Genomic DNA, 18,002 nt, shown 5'->3' on the forward strand with positions numbered 1-18,002 from the left:
TCTGCCACATGAGAGCTGTTCAATATTTGTTTGATTAAGAGGAAAGGAGGAATAACTCAAAGAATGTTAGCCCTGAGAATGTTTCACACAAGACCGTGTATAGCGTTTTGTCTTCTTTCCCTGGGCAAATGCACAGAATGGAAAAGCAAAAGCCAAAAAAAAAAAAAAAAAAAAAAAAAATTCCAGTGTCTGATTTCTTCTCGGAATATTTTCATCATGCTTTGGTTCTTTGCCGTATTTTCATTTTCTGCTCTTTGTTATTTATGTGGTGGTCAGCGTGAAGAGGTGATGTATTCATTCTAAGGGCTGGCCTGTAAAGGTGAGATGGGTATGAAATGAGATCCAAATCCACAAGAACGTAAAGCGTGCTGAGCCTGGGATGGCGGTGCTGCAGCGGGTGAGGACGATGGAGAAATGGGTGAGCCCAGCGAGGGTCCAGTGCACAAGGCATGACTGCTAGCTGATGAGACAGATTTGCACCCGGGCTGTAAAAAGAGGCACAGTCAGAAAGCCTTGTGCTGTTTAATTTCAGTTAGAACCTAGTGGGGGTTTTTTTGTTTTGTTTTGTTTTGTTTTGTTTTGTTTTGTTTTGTTTTGTTTTGAGTCTGCAAGTGGCATTTAAAGGAGGGCAGGAGGCTTTTGTGTTTCTCAAAAGGGAAACAGAGCGTGGTATATGACACCGATTCCATTACAGTCATACCTTGGATATTTCGGAGGGATTTTCGTTAGGCGTTGCTTCAGACTGCTTGATCACTCTGGGTCCAAAGAGAAAGGAAATCGTAAGGGCCTATTTTACCAAGATGCCATGCAAAGTAACTGAAGGTGTGAAAGTACACATCATTCCCTTCCTAATATATACCACACCCACAGCTTTTAATTCTTAGTAACGTGTTTTCAAAGTTAGCTATAAATCTCAATATGTGAAATTTATTTGCCTTTTATAAGTTCGATTCATTAAATGTCTTATTTGCATTTTTTAATGACACTAGGTAAATTAGCAGAAGAAAAGTTAGCACAGAGAAAACCGTGTTAATCCGTAGGTCTAGTAAAAACAGGGCGGAAGTTCTTTTGGCTCTGCTCAAACTGCTTCGAACCGAGCGTGTAGGGCCTTGGGTCAGGACGACTCGGGCTTGAACGCCAGTTCCTTTACTCTGACCCGCAGCCGTGGGCGAGCATTCAGCTTCCAGAACTGGGGTTTCCTCAAGTGTCCAGTAGGGATGGTAATAACTACCTCAAAGAGCTGTCAGGAGGATGAAGTAGCAGGCTCTTACCACTGTGGCTGGCCGGTGTGAGCACGGGTGACGTTGCTGTCCAGCCCCCCCAAACTCCGGAGTGGCCGCGCGAATTAGCTGAGAAATACCCACGCGGTGAGTGTCCCGCGGGGCTCCAGGCTCACGCTGCGCCTCGCATGCTGGCTTTACCTCCTTCGAGGATGAATGGTTTTAGGATCACATCCTGTTTATTAGGAAGTTTTCTCGTAAGGAATTTAAAAGAACCTTTGCTCTCTGAGAAAGTGCAACCTCCAAACAGCAGGGACAGTAGTTGAGTCCCCTCTCCCACATTTCCAAACCCTGAAAGGCATTTGTGTTGTTTTTCTTGTGCATTGTGTGTTCTCACCACATGAGTGCTTTCTCCCCACCCAGCTGAAATTTCCTTAGACTGCAGCCACTTGCCCTCCTTCCATTTTTCTGTTGCAGTCTGTTTATGTCGGCAGCTCTGGACAGTCCACGGTTAGCATACTGTGTGAGATTATTGCTTGCCCGCTTGGTTTGCTGGGCTGGTTTAAAATGCAAAGAGAGGGGCACCTGGGTGGCTCAGCCGGTTAAAGGTCCGACTTCAGCTCAGGTCACGATCTCGCAGTTCCTGGGTTCAAGCCCCACGTCAGGCTCTGTGCTGACAGCTCAGAGCCTGGACCCTGCTTCACATGCTGTGTTCCCTCTCTGTCTGCCCCTCTTCTGCTCGTGCTCTCTCTCTCAAAAATAAATAAACATTAAAATATATAAACAAACAAAACAAAATAAAGTCCAAAGAGAAAGGCCAGTAGACATCTGTTACTCTTGTTCACCGTGAACGATTACGAATACTAATTCCTCTAAGCCAGAGATAGGTGGCTGCACTTTTTTTATTTTTTAATTTTTTTTTATTAGTTTTCTTTATTTTTGAGACGCTGAGGGAGAGAGAGCGCATGTGGGGGAGGGGCAGAGAGAGAGGGAGACACAGAATCCGAAGCAGGCTCCAGGCCCTGAGCTGGCAGCACAGAGCCCGAGGTGGGGCCCGAACTCACAGACTGTGAGATCAAGACCTGAGCTGAAGTCGGTCACTCAGCCGACTGAGCCACCCAGGCGCCCCTAGGTGACTGCACTTTTATTCTTTAAGAGAAAGTTACAGTCTTCATAATTTCTTTCCTCCTCTGTGCCCTTGCTCTGCTTCCTCCCTGTGGAAACTTCTTTCCCTCCCCTCCCCTCCCTGACTTCTGCCCAGTGTATCCTCTCCGTGTGGCAGTAGCCCTCATCTTCTCACACATCTTTAAGGGTCTCCCCTGGAGTGTTTCCTACATCTCCCCAAGTTGGTTCCGCCATTCTCTCTCCAGGGCTCCCCTGTTCCTAGTAAACTTGGTTCTGTTGTAGCAGCAGTCTCTGTGGGTGTCTGCGTGCTAAAATTGAATAAGTGTAGTGAGGGCAGAAATCGTATCCTGGTGTCACGCCTGGCGGGCTGAGCTCGTTAGGTGGCCCATATTCACAGCTTAGGGGGTGTTGGATGAATGAGTAACGTGCTCCTCCCCAGTTTAAGGTCACGAGAAAGACGACCACTTAGTCTCCTGCCCAGTGTGCCGTCTCCTGAGTTGGCATGCACACCGAAATTACCTTCTGGGATATGCAGGCTTCTAGTAGTTTCTGCCTTTGGAGGGCAACCAACGGTCCACCAGGAAACAGAGGAAGGCTTCTCGGCGACGAGAGAGCAGTAAATATTAGGGCCACGAGCTTTACGTGGACCATGCTCAGTCTCCTACAACACTCCTTTGCACGCGAAACAAGGAAGCAGATGCAGGTCTGTGCTGGCAGACAGGACACCTGACTGACCAGCTGCCACGGAGGGAACCCTGGAACGTGGTTCGCAGCACATGACTCGGTCCTCCCCTTGGTGTTCGTAGTGAGCCTACGTTGTTTTAAAAAAACAGAACAGCTGTTAGGGTGTCTGTATTCTGATTAAGAAACCTCGTCCGTATATGTATATATTCTTTTGAGACATTTTGCAAAACATTAATGTATCCTTTCTTCTTTTAAAGGTTTGCTAGGGCTTCTTTACGAGAGCACCACAGACCGGGGTGGGGCGGGGGGGGGGGGCGGAGCTTAAACAACAGGAATTTTATTTCCCCACAATTCTAGAAGCTAGAAGTCGAGATCAGGGTGTGTGTCCGCAGGGTGCATTTCTCCTGAGGCCTCATTTCTTCTGAGGCCTCTGTCCTTGGCTTACAAGATGATGTCTTCTCCCTGTATATTTGTATCATCTTTCCTCTGTCTGTGTCTGTGTCCACATTTCCGCATCTAATAAGGACACCAGTCATACTGGATCAGGACTCACTGTAATGACTTTATGTTAACTGAATTACCTCTTTAAATATAAAGAACCTGCCTCCAAACATGGTCACCCTCTGAGGTCCTGGGCGTTAGGGGTTCAACATAGGCATTTGGGGAGGACACAGTTCTGCCCATAACATTGTGAATTTTAAACTACTTAATGTATTTACGTAGGATAGTTCATTACCTCAGGTTTCATGGAGTGTTAACGTGTGAGGACACTGGGATCTCACCGTGCTTGTGTGTCAGACCCAGAAAGTCACCGCTCCTACAAGAGCAGAGTTTGGTCTCCTAGGTGTGGCTACTTCTCCAAGCCATCAAAAAACTCCACCTTCCTACAAAATATGTCATGCATTTAACAGGACAAATGCATAACATTACTAAAAAATAGGAAGGATGTGGCAAGAGAACAAGAAAGAGGAAGAGGTGCAAAGGTTAGCAGCTACTCCTCCAGTTAAGAATAATGCCTTCTAGGGCGCCTGGGTGGTTCAGTCAGTTGTGTCCAACTTCGGCTCAGGTCGTGATCTTGTGGTTCGTGAATTCGAGCCCTGTGTCGGGCTCCGTGCTGACAGCTCGGAGCCTGGAGTCTGCTTCGGATTCTGTGTCTCCCTCTCTCTCTCTGCCCCTCCCCCCACTCGTGCTCTATCTCTGTCTCTCAAAATAAATAAATGTTAAAAAAAAAAAAAAAAAGAATAGTGCCTTCTGGGACACGTGGTGGCTCAGTCAGTTAAGCATCTGACTCTTGATCTAGGCTCAGGGCATGATCTTACAGTTCATGGGATCGAGCCCCACGTGGGGCTCTATGCTGGCATCGAGGTGCCTGCTTGGGATTTTGTCTCCCCACCTCTGTGCCCCTCCCCCTCTTGTGCTGTTAGTCCCTCTCTCTCAAAATAAATTAAAAAAACTTAAAAATATAATGCCTTCTAAGTACAACAAGTTTGAGTGCATGTGAAATTGTGTTAGAATTAGTAATCCCTTTACACATTTGTGACGTAAGGACAGTATTTTAGGGGCACCTGGGTGGCTCAGTTGGTGAAGTGTCCTACTTCGGCTCAGGTCATAATCTCACAGTCCGTGAGTTTGAGCTGTCAGCATGGAGCCCACCTCGGATCCTGTGTCCCCACCCTCTCTCTGCCCTGCTCCCACTTGCACTCAATCTCCCTCAAAAATAAACATTAAAAAAAAAAAAGGACAGTGTTTGAGCCCAGTATATGTCCTAGTCTTTCCCTGTCCACGAAGCACTCTGATAAACAGGAGACAGCAAAATCAGAAAGAGTAAAGTTAAAGACTTTATCTGAAAGCTTTTCAACAGTATCTTTAAAGTGTGAGGAGGTGCACATCAGGTGTTTCATAGTCATGGTCGGAGCAGATTGTCTTTTGAGTAATTGACTTCTCCAGGTGGTACACCAAAGGTTCTGTGGGGAGAACGACAAACCTGCACTTTGAAAAGGGATTCATCATTAAATGTGGCACATGTACAATGATTAACTTGTTATTCGCGTAGCTGAGTTATGAGTACCGAATCTCCGACCAAGTTTAGAAAGTCCTCATTTGAAATTTTCATCTACAGTTGTTTAGAGAATATTTATGTTTTGTTTTTGTTTTTTGTTTTTTTTGTTTTGTTTTGTTTTCTTCTCTCCTTTTAAAATCCAGCTCATGGTTTTTGGAATCTTTCTGTGCCTGGATGCATTTCTGTATGTGTTCACCCTGCTTCCTTTAAGAGTTTTCCTGGCACTATTCAGGCTCTTCACTCTGCCTTGCTATGGCTTAAGGTAAGTTTAAGATTGTGAGCTATTTTAAATGTTTAAATTATTTTTGCTACTTATAAAAGTGGTATTTTACTACTTGTAGTTGTTAAAGTAAATAATCACTTGGATAGATTTTGCAGAATAGGGATAATTCATACAGTTTTCATTTATACTTGGGCCCTTAATGCATTAACTAATTCTGTTTGTCTTATTAATGAATATTATATAATGTGTTTATATAATATTTGTACTTTTTTCGTGCACGCTTTTTTTCCAAATGGTTTTGAACTAGACGTTTGCTTCGGCTCGTGCAGTAATAATAATGCAGACGGCTACGTAGGAGAGTGGGAAGGCCTGGGGGCTGAGAGCCAAGGACCTTGTGGCCACTGTTGCCACCTTGCCCAGTACCTTTGGGTTCTTGAAGTCCCTTGACCTCCTGGGCATCATTTGTAGGGTGAGAACTGGGTTCTGGGCTGGCAGTTACCAGGATCTCCTCAGGAGCTCTTACTTCAGGGGTTCCTCATCCTCTCGTTTAAGGATCACTGTCTTAGTGGCTGTGGAGCCTTAGTTACTGACTCCTGTTGATTCTCCCTCCAATTTGTGAGAGGGGGGAACTCTCGGAGAGCATTGTCCTAGTGGGAAAGCGCAGCCCAGCCCAACGTTGATTAATTGGTGAGATGTGGGGAACTAACTTCTCTGTTCTCTAAGCCTGTTTCCACATCACGGTAGAAAGGGGATGTTGAGAGCCCAGCATCTTTTACCACAAAGATTGGGAGGCATACAGAGAATACCCAGCACGATGCCTGGTTCATAGTAGATCAGAACAAATACTAGTTTCCTTCCTTTCTTCTTTACCAAAACTAGGAACAGTCAGATGAAAACGTTAAGCTTACATGGATCTTAATGCTTTATTGAGGTTAGATGTTTGGGTTTTACAGGTTTCTCTTTTTGTACAGATACACCAACATGTCTCCACTCTATGGAGTCATTCTCTATGACATCATTTTACGGTTCTTAGTAGAGTTGCCCAAGTGACGTTTCTCACATGGATCCCTTTTCTAAACACATTTCATTCTGAAAAAGTTTTAAGACACTGAAATGGACAATAATAATAAACTTCATTTAACTATAAATTAGGTAGTGATTCCATGATATATAAAAATATGATTAATAAAATTATCAGCAACTTAACCATGGAAGCTGAGGTACAAAATTAATGGTCAATATACAGAATTACGTGTTGATTTTTTTTTTTTTTAATGTCTAAAGTCATGGAAGATTCTCTTTTAAAGTAGTAAATGGGCATATACTTCATACTTAGTAAGCACTGAATAACACATGTAGTCCGTTTAGAAATGAACCTTAGTCAGTTTCAATAAGGAAGAAATCATTCCAGTACAAATGGGAAGAATTTATTGGTCATGATGACCATGTTGTGGAAAGAGTAAAAATTCTTTGCCACATTACATGGAGTAAAACAATGATAAAAATTAAGATCGCATCACTGTTATATGTGATGCTTGACATTCTGTAACCCTACCTACCAGAACGAGAGAATTGTGTTACAAATGGAAGATTCTTTTTAGAAATTTGATCATCAGCTTTCAGAATTCAGGTTCATTCTTTACACCTTTGGGAGAACTTTTAATGCTTCGTTCTTATTAGCAAACCTTTTTGAAGACATTTATAGCATGGTATTTTAACATCAGCAAAGCCTAATCTCATATAGCTTTTTTCCTTTTATCACTATTGGGGGCTCAGTAAAATTATGGTTATTTTAGTTTTCAGAAGACCAGAAAAAAGTATCTAATGAAACATTACTGAATATAAGTCTTCATATGGACCGCATAGCCAGGATGGACACATAGAAATTCAGATAGAGCCAGGTGAAGCTACCTGACATAAAATAACTAATGCCGTGTAGAGATGTTCACGTCTACACTGTGAGCTGAATTAGCCTTTTAGTTTTTCTCTGATCAGCAATGTGAGGGAAGTTCGTGTTCCAGCCATCTTTAAGTGAATGGCTTTCAAAGACATAGTGTGTTCCGTGTGGCTGTTGGCATGTGATGAGATAAAACAGTAGAGGGAAATACAACTTAAAAACTCTCTTCCTTCTAGAGTGGGTCCTTCCTCGGGTATGTTAGCACACAGTGGAGGCTCACAGAATGAGTGGCAGTGGAGATTGGTCAGTGTTTTCCCGAAGGCCTTTTTTAGGTTCTGTTTGAAGACCCATCTTGTTATTGTGCGGGCATCTAGAACTGTGTCATTTCTAGTGTTTCTTGTCACTTGGGGGAAGCAGGACACCAAAATAGCATGAGAGTAGTCTTTCAGTGTGTGTTCTGAAAACTAAAAGAGGTGTTGCAGAGAGCCGGCACATTTTCGTTCCTCTCCTCCCGTTGGCTTTGTTGTGAGTGGCTGATGGTCCCTGGAGCCGACCTTTACAAGATATTTGAAGATTTTTCTTAGCACATAAAGTAGAGATGATTGCTTTTGTATATTACTTTAACATACTTTCAGTGTAAATTAATTTGAGTAACATTTCAAAATCAAATAAAAAGTGTTCTGTTTTCAAGGTTTTAGAGCTAAAATGACACTAGAGGGCAGCGCGTTACCCTACATGCAGGACTCCGTTAAGTTTCCCAGCGCAAACCCTTGCCATTTCTGCAATGTGGACCAACTAAAAAATTACATTTTATGCTCTCTCTAATAAATATTATATACATGTATACATATATATGTATCTAATGTGAAATGCAGTTAAAATTGTGTAATAGAACTTCAGCAACTTTCAGTGTTCTGTGTGAATGTAGGCCAGATTACACAGAATATGAAAATACTGCCTTACTTTGTCTTAGTACCTTAAGTATGCCATATCCAAATTGAGTAGTTTGTACTTCCATTAGCATGCATTCCAATTTATATTTTCTTGGAACAATTTAGAAAACAGTGTCTTTTGGGGCATTATTTTTAAAAGCACCAAAGTTGAAGTGTTTAAAACTTGAACTAGGATAAGAAAAGTATATTAACAAAGCTATTGTTAATATTATGCCTAAGACCTCTTTAATTTTTGAAGAATAGAAAAACACATTTGTTTTTACAGAATTACGATTTAGAAATAGCCAAATTCTGCCTTCTCATACCTTTTCTTCCAACATTCTCTACTTCCATTAAAGGTTGATTTGTCTTCACCAGTAGCTGTGTTATGTTCCAACTTTTTCAGCAAGCAAAAAGTGCTCTTTCCTTCAGTCTGACTTTATTTTTCAAAGGGATAAAAGGAAATTCAAAAGACCAATAAAGAATTCGATTGTGGGGTTTTTTTTCTGTTCCCTTATTCTTATATTCCTATATGTCAGTCTCTTTTCTCTAAGAAAGTTGCTGTCTTCCTAGTCTCTTAGTTCTGTTGAATTCTTCCCCCACAAAGCGGGGAGAAGGATATTTGTCAGGGTAATCAGGATGCTGACATGAACACAGTGACTTTGTGGTCTCCAGTACTGTTTCCAGATCACGTCAGTAGTTGTGTAACGTTGTTGCCTTCTTTCCATATTGGAGATCAGTGTGTTTGCCTCCTCCGCTTGCAGAGCTTATCTCCGGCAGCGTTTGTGAGATGCTTTTGAAAGCTGACAGCCTCCCGGATTTTCTGCTTTAGAAATTTATTCTTTGAACCGAGTCCTAAATATTCTGTAAACCTCCCATGGTTTTTGGTTTGGGTTTGCTTTTTGCCTCTACTGACATCTCAGTACACGAGGACTCTGCCCTTCACTCCGGCTGAGGGCCAAGGCCATTCTCCACGCCCTCAAGAAAACCCAGCCTTCATTGCGATGGCCCCACTGGCTGGCATTTTGCCAGCTTTTGACCCTGTTTAAACATTGTTCATTTTGAGAAGTTGGCAGGGTAATTATCTTGACGTGGTGGGTGTGTTTGTGTTGCCTACAAAGGAGGCACTGCTTCCATAAAAAGTATAGTGATCTCAGGAATACTTACTTGACAACTTTTTGCTAATGAATTAACAGTCTTGAAAATTTTTTGCCCCCAAATGTTTTGTTGGAGACTAAAATAAAAGAAAGACATCTAGATTATTTTTAAAAATTTTTTTAATGTTTATTTATTTTTGAGCGAGAGAGAAAGAGCACAAGCTGGGGAGGGGCAGAGAGAGAGGGAGACACAGAATCCCAAGCAGGCTCCAGGCTCTGAGCTGTCAGCACAGAGCCCGACGCGGGGCTCAAACTCCTGAATCGTGCATGAGATCGTGACCTGAGCCAGAGGCAGAAGGTTAACCGACTGAGCCACCCAGGTGCCCCAGACATCCAGATTATTTAAAAGCAGATTCCTAGGTTTCTTCCCTTTTGATTGATTATGTGAACTATCTGTGTTTCTTGGAAGAATGGAAGTATTTCATTTTTTAGAAAAGTGGACTGCTCTATATTGTGCGAAAGAGGTATCAGACGTCATTTTTCCAAATTTACTTCTAGAGTAAATATAGAATAACCAATTGTGGGAGTGTTTTTAATTTACCTGACATTTTTGTGAATGCTCTTTCCTTCTCAAACTTGTGACTTCATTTTGTGTTTTAGAATTCTCCATAACACTTGAGCTAAAGTTGAGGGAGATGATAGAGAAAAACCATGCTCTCTGGTGCCAAGAACTGATTGGTATTTTTGAAAACTTTGCTGAACCATTTTAGACGGCAGTAAGTATAGAGTAGGCTTAGGTGATAAATGCCAGAGTGTTTTTCTTGTATTATCAGAGCTAATAAAATATGTGCAAGCAAATTTCCCGGCCTCACCTCGGTTTTAGACAGAACTCTTACTTGAGGTTTCATGGACCTTTTTGTTTTTAAGAGGCAATAGTGTCTTTTTCCTCGGAAAGTTTATCCCCTAGGAAGGCATTCGTCTCTCAGAAGAATTACGAATATCAAATGCTTGAGGGTTTCTTCAGCTGTTGGGTTTCCTCTATAAGCCTTACCTCCTTCAAGATAATTCACCCCAAATTCACTGCACACACACACACACACACACACACACACACACACACACGACTTTTCTCTTCTTAGGCCTGAGCCTCCATTTTGCCCTGAATGGTTAATCTACCCCCTACAGCACATGGAGGGAGAGCTCTTGGTAGCTCTGTCTGGGGAAACAAGTATGTTTGTGATTTCCTCTTATCAGGGTTGAGCTGCGTGGCTGATGTGTCGAGAGCAGTGTACTTGTTTAATTAGAGAGTCCTCTTAAATCGGGTTTGTTGTCCCGTCTCCTCACCATGGCACTCTGAGTAGTGTAGCGACATGACAACCTTCTCTCTCTCTTTCTCTCTCGTAAATCAGACCCAAGGGAGGAGCACTTTCACTTCCTTTATAGAATGGAATGTGGTGTCACAGGGACTCCTTGTGGTGAGTAAACCCTGATTTTTCCTTCTCTACTCTTGGCCAAATTGACATCAGTGCAAACGAATATTAATTATAACGGAAACGACAAAAACGGCATAGGCAGACGTAAACGTTTGAAGATGGCCACCTGAAGAAAACATGGTTCCCTGTCCTTTGTTGGTCCTAAAGCTCTGTCCACGTTTTTGCAGGCTTTGACCATGATCTCAGCCAACATAGAAAAATCACCAGTAAAATGATCTTTAATTACACTTGTTCAGACTTGACAGCAATACTTTCTCCTCGATGCCACAGCAGAGTCAGCTGAGCTGCTTAGCCACTGCCATCCAAACAGTTTTTATTTTGCGTTATTCCAGATAGTGAGCATAGCTTTATTAAACGAGTTGGGTTTTCTCCTAGGGGAGTTTGAAAAAGTATTTTGAAACCCAAGGAAAGACTTATAATCATTCAATTTCAGCATTTAGTCATTATTTTCCTACTGTATGTCAACAGAACTTAAGATTTAAAATACTGTTTCCTAATTAAGGAAAATATCTTTTTTAAATACAAGAAAATTTTTTAATATTTATTTATTTTTGAGAGAGAGACACGGAACGCGAGCAGGGGAGGGGCAGAGAGAGAGAGAGAGGGAAACACAGAATCCGAAGCAGGCTCCAGGCTCTGAGCTGTCAGCACAGAGCCCGAAGTGAGGCTTGAACCCACGAACTGCAAGATCATGACCTGAACCAAAGTCGGAGGCTTAACCAACTGAGCCACCCAGGCGCCCCAAGGAAAATATCTTAATCGCAATACTTTGTTTGAATTTACTTCTAAATTATAAAGGGACTTCTTTTTTAAAAATGGGAACCATATAACATTTTACATTTTTTAAAAATTTTGCATTCTTTTAGTTATACTACAAACAGTTAAAGCGTTCAGAGAGAAAGAAAGAAAGATTCAGTCTATGTATTTTATAATGAAATATCTCGTGCTGATAGCTCGACACCTTTCTACACCAATTTGAAAATCAACCAGGCAGGGATTATCCCATTTTTCTTGCTCATTTGTGTTACCTTTTCTTTTTTCTTGATCTTTCTGTATGCTACCAGTTTTTACTTTAGTCTCAGCACGTTCCCTTCTGCCATGGAGCGGAAGGAAGAAGCCTGCCTAGAGCATCTTTGTCCACTACCTTGTTGGGTTCCCATGAATCTCTGAGCCCTTTGAAACAACGGCAGTGCTTCCATAGACAATTGCGCATGTCCAGGGGAAGCGTCTGAATGAGTAAAAGGTGAAATTTAGAAATGAGAAAATGTGGTTTCTGTATGAGTGGCTTCACATGAAAATTTTAAAAATATTTTAAGTTCTGTTGAGTATGTTGTTTAATGTTACCCGTCTTGCAGTAACTCACAACCAAGCCTAGACTTTAGTGGGTTTTTCACTTTGTCCAGCAGCTTCCTCCGCTTATTTATGTGTCCGTGTAGGATTTTTAGCATTTGCCAAATGAATTGCCAGTAACTACCACTTCACAGACATTTATAAGGGAGAACATGAACCTGAAAGTATTGTTTGAAAGCCCATTCCAAGTTGATTGGCAAGGCTATGGATAAGCTGCTTTTGGAGTTGGAAATGCTTATCAGATAGTCATCTAAAAATATCTTGATGGAGAAGGAAACCTATATTGGGACTGGTTCAAGTTCTTTTAATACTGTGAACTTATTTTGAGGTTAGGTCTTTGCTTACTCAGAGATGCTGTGATAGATAAAGATACCTTTTAAGATGCCACCTTAGAAATAATTTTAATTTTTGCAACTTTCCTTTTTTACTAACAGGGATTATTTATCTGAAAATAAGAGTCTGTTTCTTAGGAGGTCTGTTACTTTTATTCTTTATTTAAATGATACTCCTTCATTTTGAAAATCAAAGTTCTCTCTGGAGCAACCACTTATGATATTAGCAGTGGATGTTTTCACCAGAGCAGAGAGCACACAGAAAGCAGTGGGTCCGGGAAAATATGGTCCTGTTTTTTTTCTCTTTTTAGAAATAACAAAAATGATGGCTATATTTGCTATTTAGCACAAAATTTTTCCAAATGAGATGTCAGTACAGTGACAAGTAATATGGAATTAAATTATTATGCTGAAAGAGAAAGGGTACCATTTTGTTGATTTATAAGTTCTTTTAAAGAAAAGTCTGGAATGGTAATAGAGACTACCATGGTAGTAAAGAACACGCCTTCTGGAGCCAGACTGCCAAGGTTCAAATCCCTGCTCCTCCATTGCTTGACTAGTAGTAACTGTCCAGCTGTGGGCACATTCTCGACTGTACTTTGCCTCATTTGTAAGACTGAGATGGTGATAGTACGTTGCCCATAGGATTATTGTGAACACGAGAATGAGTATATTCCAAGTGCCTAGAGCAGTGCCTGGCGCATAGTAACGGAACTGTCATATAAGGTGTTTCTACAACTTTTCTGTCGTTTTTACAACCTGGTTTAATCCTAGGCAAGATAAAGCTAAATTAAAGTTGTTTATGCTTAATTGTGAGTTATTATCATCTTTGTTCAAAATGTGTCATATTGTGTTATTTTGGGATATATTTTTCCCATGTTTGGTAGCTCTGATTCCCGACAATGACTTGTAATTAGTGATAGTATTCCTTCATAGATATAGCAACACATTGGTCCTTTGTTGTAAATGTTTATGAAGACACATAATTGGGTGTGTGTGTGTGTGTGTGTGTGTGTGTGTGTGTGTGTGTGTGTGTAAAAGCCCTTTGTCTCTTAAAATTACTTTGGCTGAGATCACTTAACTAAGTAGATGTCAATCTATTACCGAAAGCTCTAAGTATAGTTTTCTTCGTTTAATTAGTAATCAAAATCACCTTGGTAATTAATGCAAATTAATTAATACTACCCTACTTTTGGTATCTATCATTTTCTTTAATTCATAAAACATGACCTGTAGTTTCTAAATACAGAGACCCACGGCTCTTGGCGATTTGTGATAGCGTATGCAGAGCTGCACCTGCGCTTCTGGGGAAGCGTTGGGAAGTGAACTCCGTACCATTGCCGGTTTGTCCCCTGGCTGTCGCAGGGGAGGCAGTCACACATAGGCCACCTGTTCAAACTCTCCTCTTCTCATTGCTTGAATTAAAAATATGTTTAGTGCCACCTCTCAACAAATGTAATGCCTCTTCTGTTTTTAATCTTGTGGAAGTAGGGGCAGGGAATTGCCTTGATAATCGAATAGGCCTTGACAGAGACCTGTGTTCTGGGCTGGGTGCTTGGGAGATGGGCCGCGGTGAGAAACAGCCAGACTCCACGTGGGAGAGAGGAACGGCACTGGAGAAAAGAGTCAGGGGGAGAGGGAAATAATGATAGATCTTCATCAGCTTTGTCCTTGAAGCAATTTTGCCCCAAACTTCAGCTGCTAAGAATAATTTCCCTTGGCGTGTCAGTTGGTAGCGCTGGTCTCAAGACCTACGGTCTGACACAGACACATTCTGACCTGTCTCCCCAGTTAGACTCCCTGCTTCAGTTTGGTGTCTTCCCATCTACTTGGAAACCTTTGTAGACCTAGTTCTCATAGAATTTGCCTCTTTTCAGGACTTTTGCAGTATCCTGTGTTCTATGAACAGATCGAATTCATATCTGGCTGAAAACACGTGTGGTGTGCATTATAGGAAATAAGAATGAGGTCCTGTATCAACTGCTCGTGGAGCTGATACCGCAAACCTCGTTTGTAAAATGATGTTTCGCTGTTTGTGTAAAACAGCGTTTCGGGTAACAGTTGGGAAGGCTTGCAGATTCCTTGCTGATCTCTGCAAGACTGTGAAAGAAAAGAGCCCCTGATCCGAGTGGGGACAGTGGTTGGGAAAGAGCCTCAGAATAGGTCAGCAGACAACACCGAATATACGGAGACCTTAGAAGGTCGAGGGCCAGCTGGAAAAGGAGCCGACCCCTTAGGCTGGTGCTAGAATGTTGTCACTGGGGCGGAAATGAAGAGATTCTGTAACTCCTGAAGAAAGTACTCAGGGCTTTTGTTGATGACACTGGGCAGAACAGCTGTGCGAACGGGAGGGGGAGCATTTCCTGTCGTGAGGAATTTGCCTGTGGACACAGAGCCGCTTCCGTTCCTGTCACGGGAATTTCATAGCCACTGAAAGAAATCTTAAATTTCCTCTTTTCTGTATGTGTGTGTGTGTGTGTGTGTGCGTGTGCATGTGCGTGTGTGTGCATGTGTGTGTGTTTTCCCTTGTGATTTAGTGAGATGATTCCATGCACAATTTAGGTTTAGCTCTTTATGCTGTGATCTCAGAAGTGTAGGGGAGGAAACTTTTTCTTTTTTCCTTTCTAGACTCTTTGGCTGATCCAATAATTAACCTGCCATAAAACAGACTAACAGGAGAAAAATTTGATTTCATATGTACAGGAGCTTATAAAAATATTTGAGACTCAAAGAAGTGACCAAGCAGGAAGCTTTTATGCCTTTAAGACAAAGAAAGAGTAAATTTGTGAAGAATTAACAAGATCCAGGTGTTCGGGCTTGGGGTAGCAAGTTAATGAAGAAGTGACAAGGGTTGCTTATACAGCCTTCTCAGCACTGGATTTCTTATGTCTGGTGATCAGGATGCCTTCTACGTCACTCCGGGTGCAGGGAGGGTGCCATTCATGGGGGAATTTATCTCCTGTTTTCAAGGGGACAGAAGAGGTCAGAGTGTCCTTGTATCAGCTGTTTCCTCAGTCACTTTAATTCAAAATAATATGCCACATTGGCATACTTGGGGGTGGATTGCCTTGAACCCCATCTGAAGTAAACAATGATTCCGCCCATATTAATCAGTAAAACAATTTGCAACTTGGGTCAAGCGAGTAAGAAAAAGATACGAGCGGAGAATTCACAGAAATGTAAATAAATATATAAAGAAATGCACTTTTCCATTGGGAAAAATCAATGGCCACTACGCTAGATGCCATTTTTCAGCAGTGGGATTGGCAGAGATCCGGAAGTTGATCTATATCTGGATTGATGCGCTTGGGCTACAGGCTTCCTCATAAGCCACTAGTGGATATGAAAATTGGTACAGCCATCAGAGAGGGCAGTTCTGCTGCTTCTGTCCAGGCAACATGCCCTTCAAGTCCAATTTTAGGAATTTATCCTGCAGATATACGTTAATATATGAGACGTGACATGTACATGGCGTCACGGTTTGTGGTTGCAGAAGACTGGACATTTGCCAGTGGTGTCCGGTAAATTACGGCACATCCACACAGTGGACCAGGACGCCATCATGGAAGTATGAACTCCTTGTGAAGAGACAAGGAGAAACCTTCTATGCTATAAATAAAAAGTGCCGAGGGCTACCGTTGTACCGCAGGGGCTGAGCCAGCGGGCCGCAGGGCTTTGAGGTGAAAGTCTTGTGTCGAAATCATGGAAATCCATTGCTTCAAAGTCCTTTATCAGCAGATGCCCGCCCTCTGCGTTTGCTTGTTAAGAGGGCCCACTTCTAATAGTAATTCTGGTTTCACATCTTTATATTTTGTACTCGACAGAAAACTTCACACTGCTGAATAGTCAGTAGAATTCGTTAGTTCTTAAAATACCAACGTAATTCTCATTTTTATTTTTGTATGCCAGTGCATGTTCGGTAAAGATCATTTCGAGAACACATAAAATAAAACTCCTGTTTTTATTACTTCTTCTGCATTTCAGGGACAGACGTTTGCTTCAGCCTGCTCAGGTGTGTGACATCCTGAAGGGTGTCATTTTGGTAATCTGCTATTTCATGATGCACTACGTTGACTACTCCATGATGTATCACCTGATAAGGGGGCAGTCAGTCATCAAGCTGTACATCATCTACAATATGCTCGAGGTGAGTTAGGGCACTCGCACGGTCGGTCTAGCTTCCCAGACCGTGACACGCTTGGCTGATGCACAGACTTGGGGCCTTCTGATATGGAATACTTGCCCGCCGACTCTAGTATTAGGACTGTTGTTGGCCTTGATGTTTATGGAGTCACTTAGAGACCTTGTTAAAAATACAGATTCTGATTAAGTGGTTCTGGTCTGAGGCTGGAGAATCTCATCCTGGCGAGATGGTGCCCACTGCTGGTCCTGGGTCCCCAGGGCGTGTATTGTCCTCAGGTGGGAGAGAAGGGTGCCTGCTGCCTGGAGTTTAGTCAGAACCCCCGGGAGAATATAGGTTGTCAGTTGTTAGGGAAATTTGTTTGCAAATTCATTGGAAACCCACGTATACTTTTCACTGGACCTTTAAAAATTATGGAAAAATGATAGGATTATATGTGTTTGCTATAATAGATGTATATTTTAAAGTGCTTTGGAAGTTTTTCATAGAGCAAGCAAACAGAAGTCTCCCAATTCCTCCAAGTACTTAATATTTGTAATACAATATATTTCACTTTAAAGCAGTCAACATATGAAAATCTGCTTTCGTACAAAAATAAGCAGCTACACAAAGCAAAAAAAAAAAAAAAGGCTTTGCTTTCATAAATTCTTAAAATAGTAAGTAAGCTACCCTAGGTGATACAGTAAAACTTTTGAGGTTCAAATGCATTTTCCTATACTACTTTTCAGGGACACAAGTAAAGTCTCGTTACCTTTTAAATGAGCCAAGAAAGGACTTTCCCTACTGAGTGGGGCAGTGGAGTGGTGTGGGGACTGCCGGCCTGTCTGCTCTGAGACTGCATTGCTGTGGTGGAGGAGGGTTCTCCGTATCGTCACGGAAGCCATGGAACTCTGGCCGGTCCTGGTTACTCCTCAGTTCATTGACCAACATGACTTAAAACCACACCCAGCTTCCTGATTCTAGGCTCGTTGCCTGTGCTCTCGTTTCGGCCCCACCAAGCAGGATGCAGATGGTGGGAGTGGGTTTTTGAGGCAGAGTAGCCGCCCCACTCTCCCCTCCCTCTCACCTACAGAAAAGCGCGGGCTCATCTCCTTCCTTCTGCCGCGTGAGTGGCTCTTCCTGCCAGTAGCCTACTAGTTCCCTTCCCTGCCTTCCCTCATAGGGGATTGTAGGTGCCGAGGGCTTCTACCTACCCCCAAACGCAATGCGCCCCCTAGTATACGAAGCCCTCTACGGGGTGGCCTCAGTACTATTATTCGCGAATGGGCCTTAAGGAAAAGGGTCCGTAAATTGCTGATCGGAACGGCTGAAACACATACTCGCTTTGCAGACTACGGTTGACGATGTGGCTTCAGCACAGTGGACAGGAGTCCAGACTCTCATCTAGAGATAAACCGTCTCTGACCGAACCCTGCTTCTTCACTTACTGCCTTGCTGTCCTGAACTTGG

At 42.4% G+C, this 18,002-nt stretch overlaps 1 protein-coding gene across 2 annotated transcripts in view; it reads left to right on the top strand.

Annotated features, from left to right (window-relative positions):
- TAPT1 (transmembrane anterior posterior transformation 1) overlaps positions 1-18,002 on the top strand; it is a 68,886-nt gene that overhangs the window by 22,467 nt on the left and 28,417 nt on the right. For both annotated transcript variants that reach the window (XR_008421831.1, XM_053901665.1), the window contains exons 3-4: positions 5,232-5,350; positions 16,397-16,559. Coding sequence is in view for 1 of the 2 variants with exons in the window: in XM_053901665.1 (XP_053757640.1) it covers positions 5,232-5,350; positions 16,397-16,559 (282 nt within the window). In the remaining variant the exon portion in view is untranslated. The remainder of the gene's footprint in view (positions 1-5,231; positions 5,351-16,396; positions 16,560-18,002) is intronic.

Source organism: Panthera pardus, unplaced genomic scaffold (assembly GCF_024362965.1).
Source record: "Panthera pardus isolate Hobbes unplaced genomic scaffold, ASM2436296v1 HiC_scaffold_13, whole genome shotgun sequence".
Taxonomy (NCBI): domain Eukaryota; kingdom Metazoa; phylum Chordata; class Mammalia; order Carnivora; family Felidae; genus Panthera; species Panthera pardus.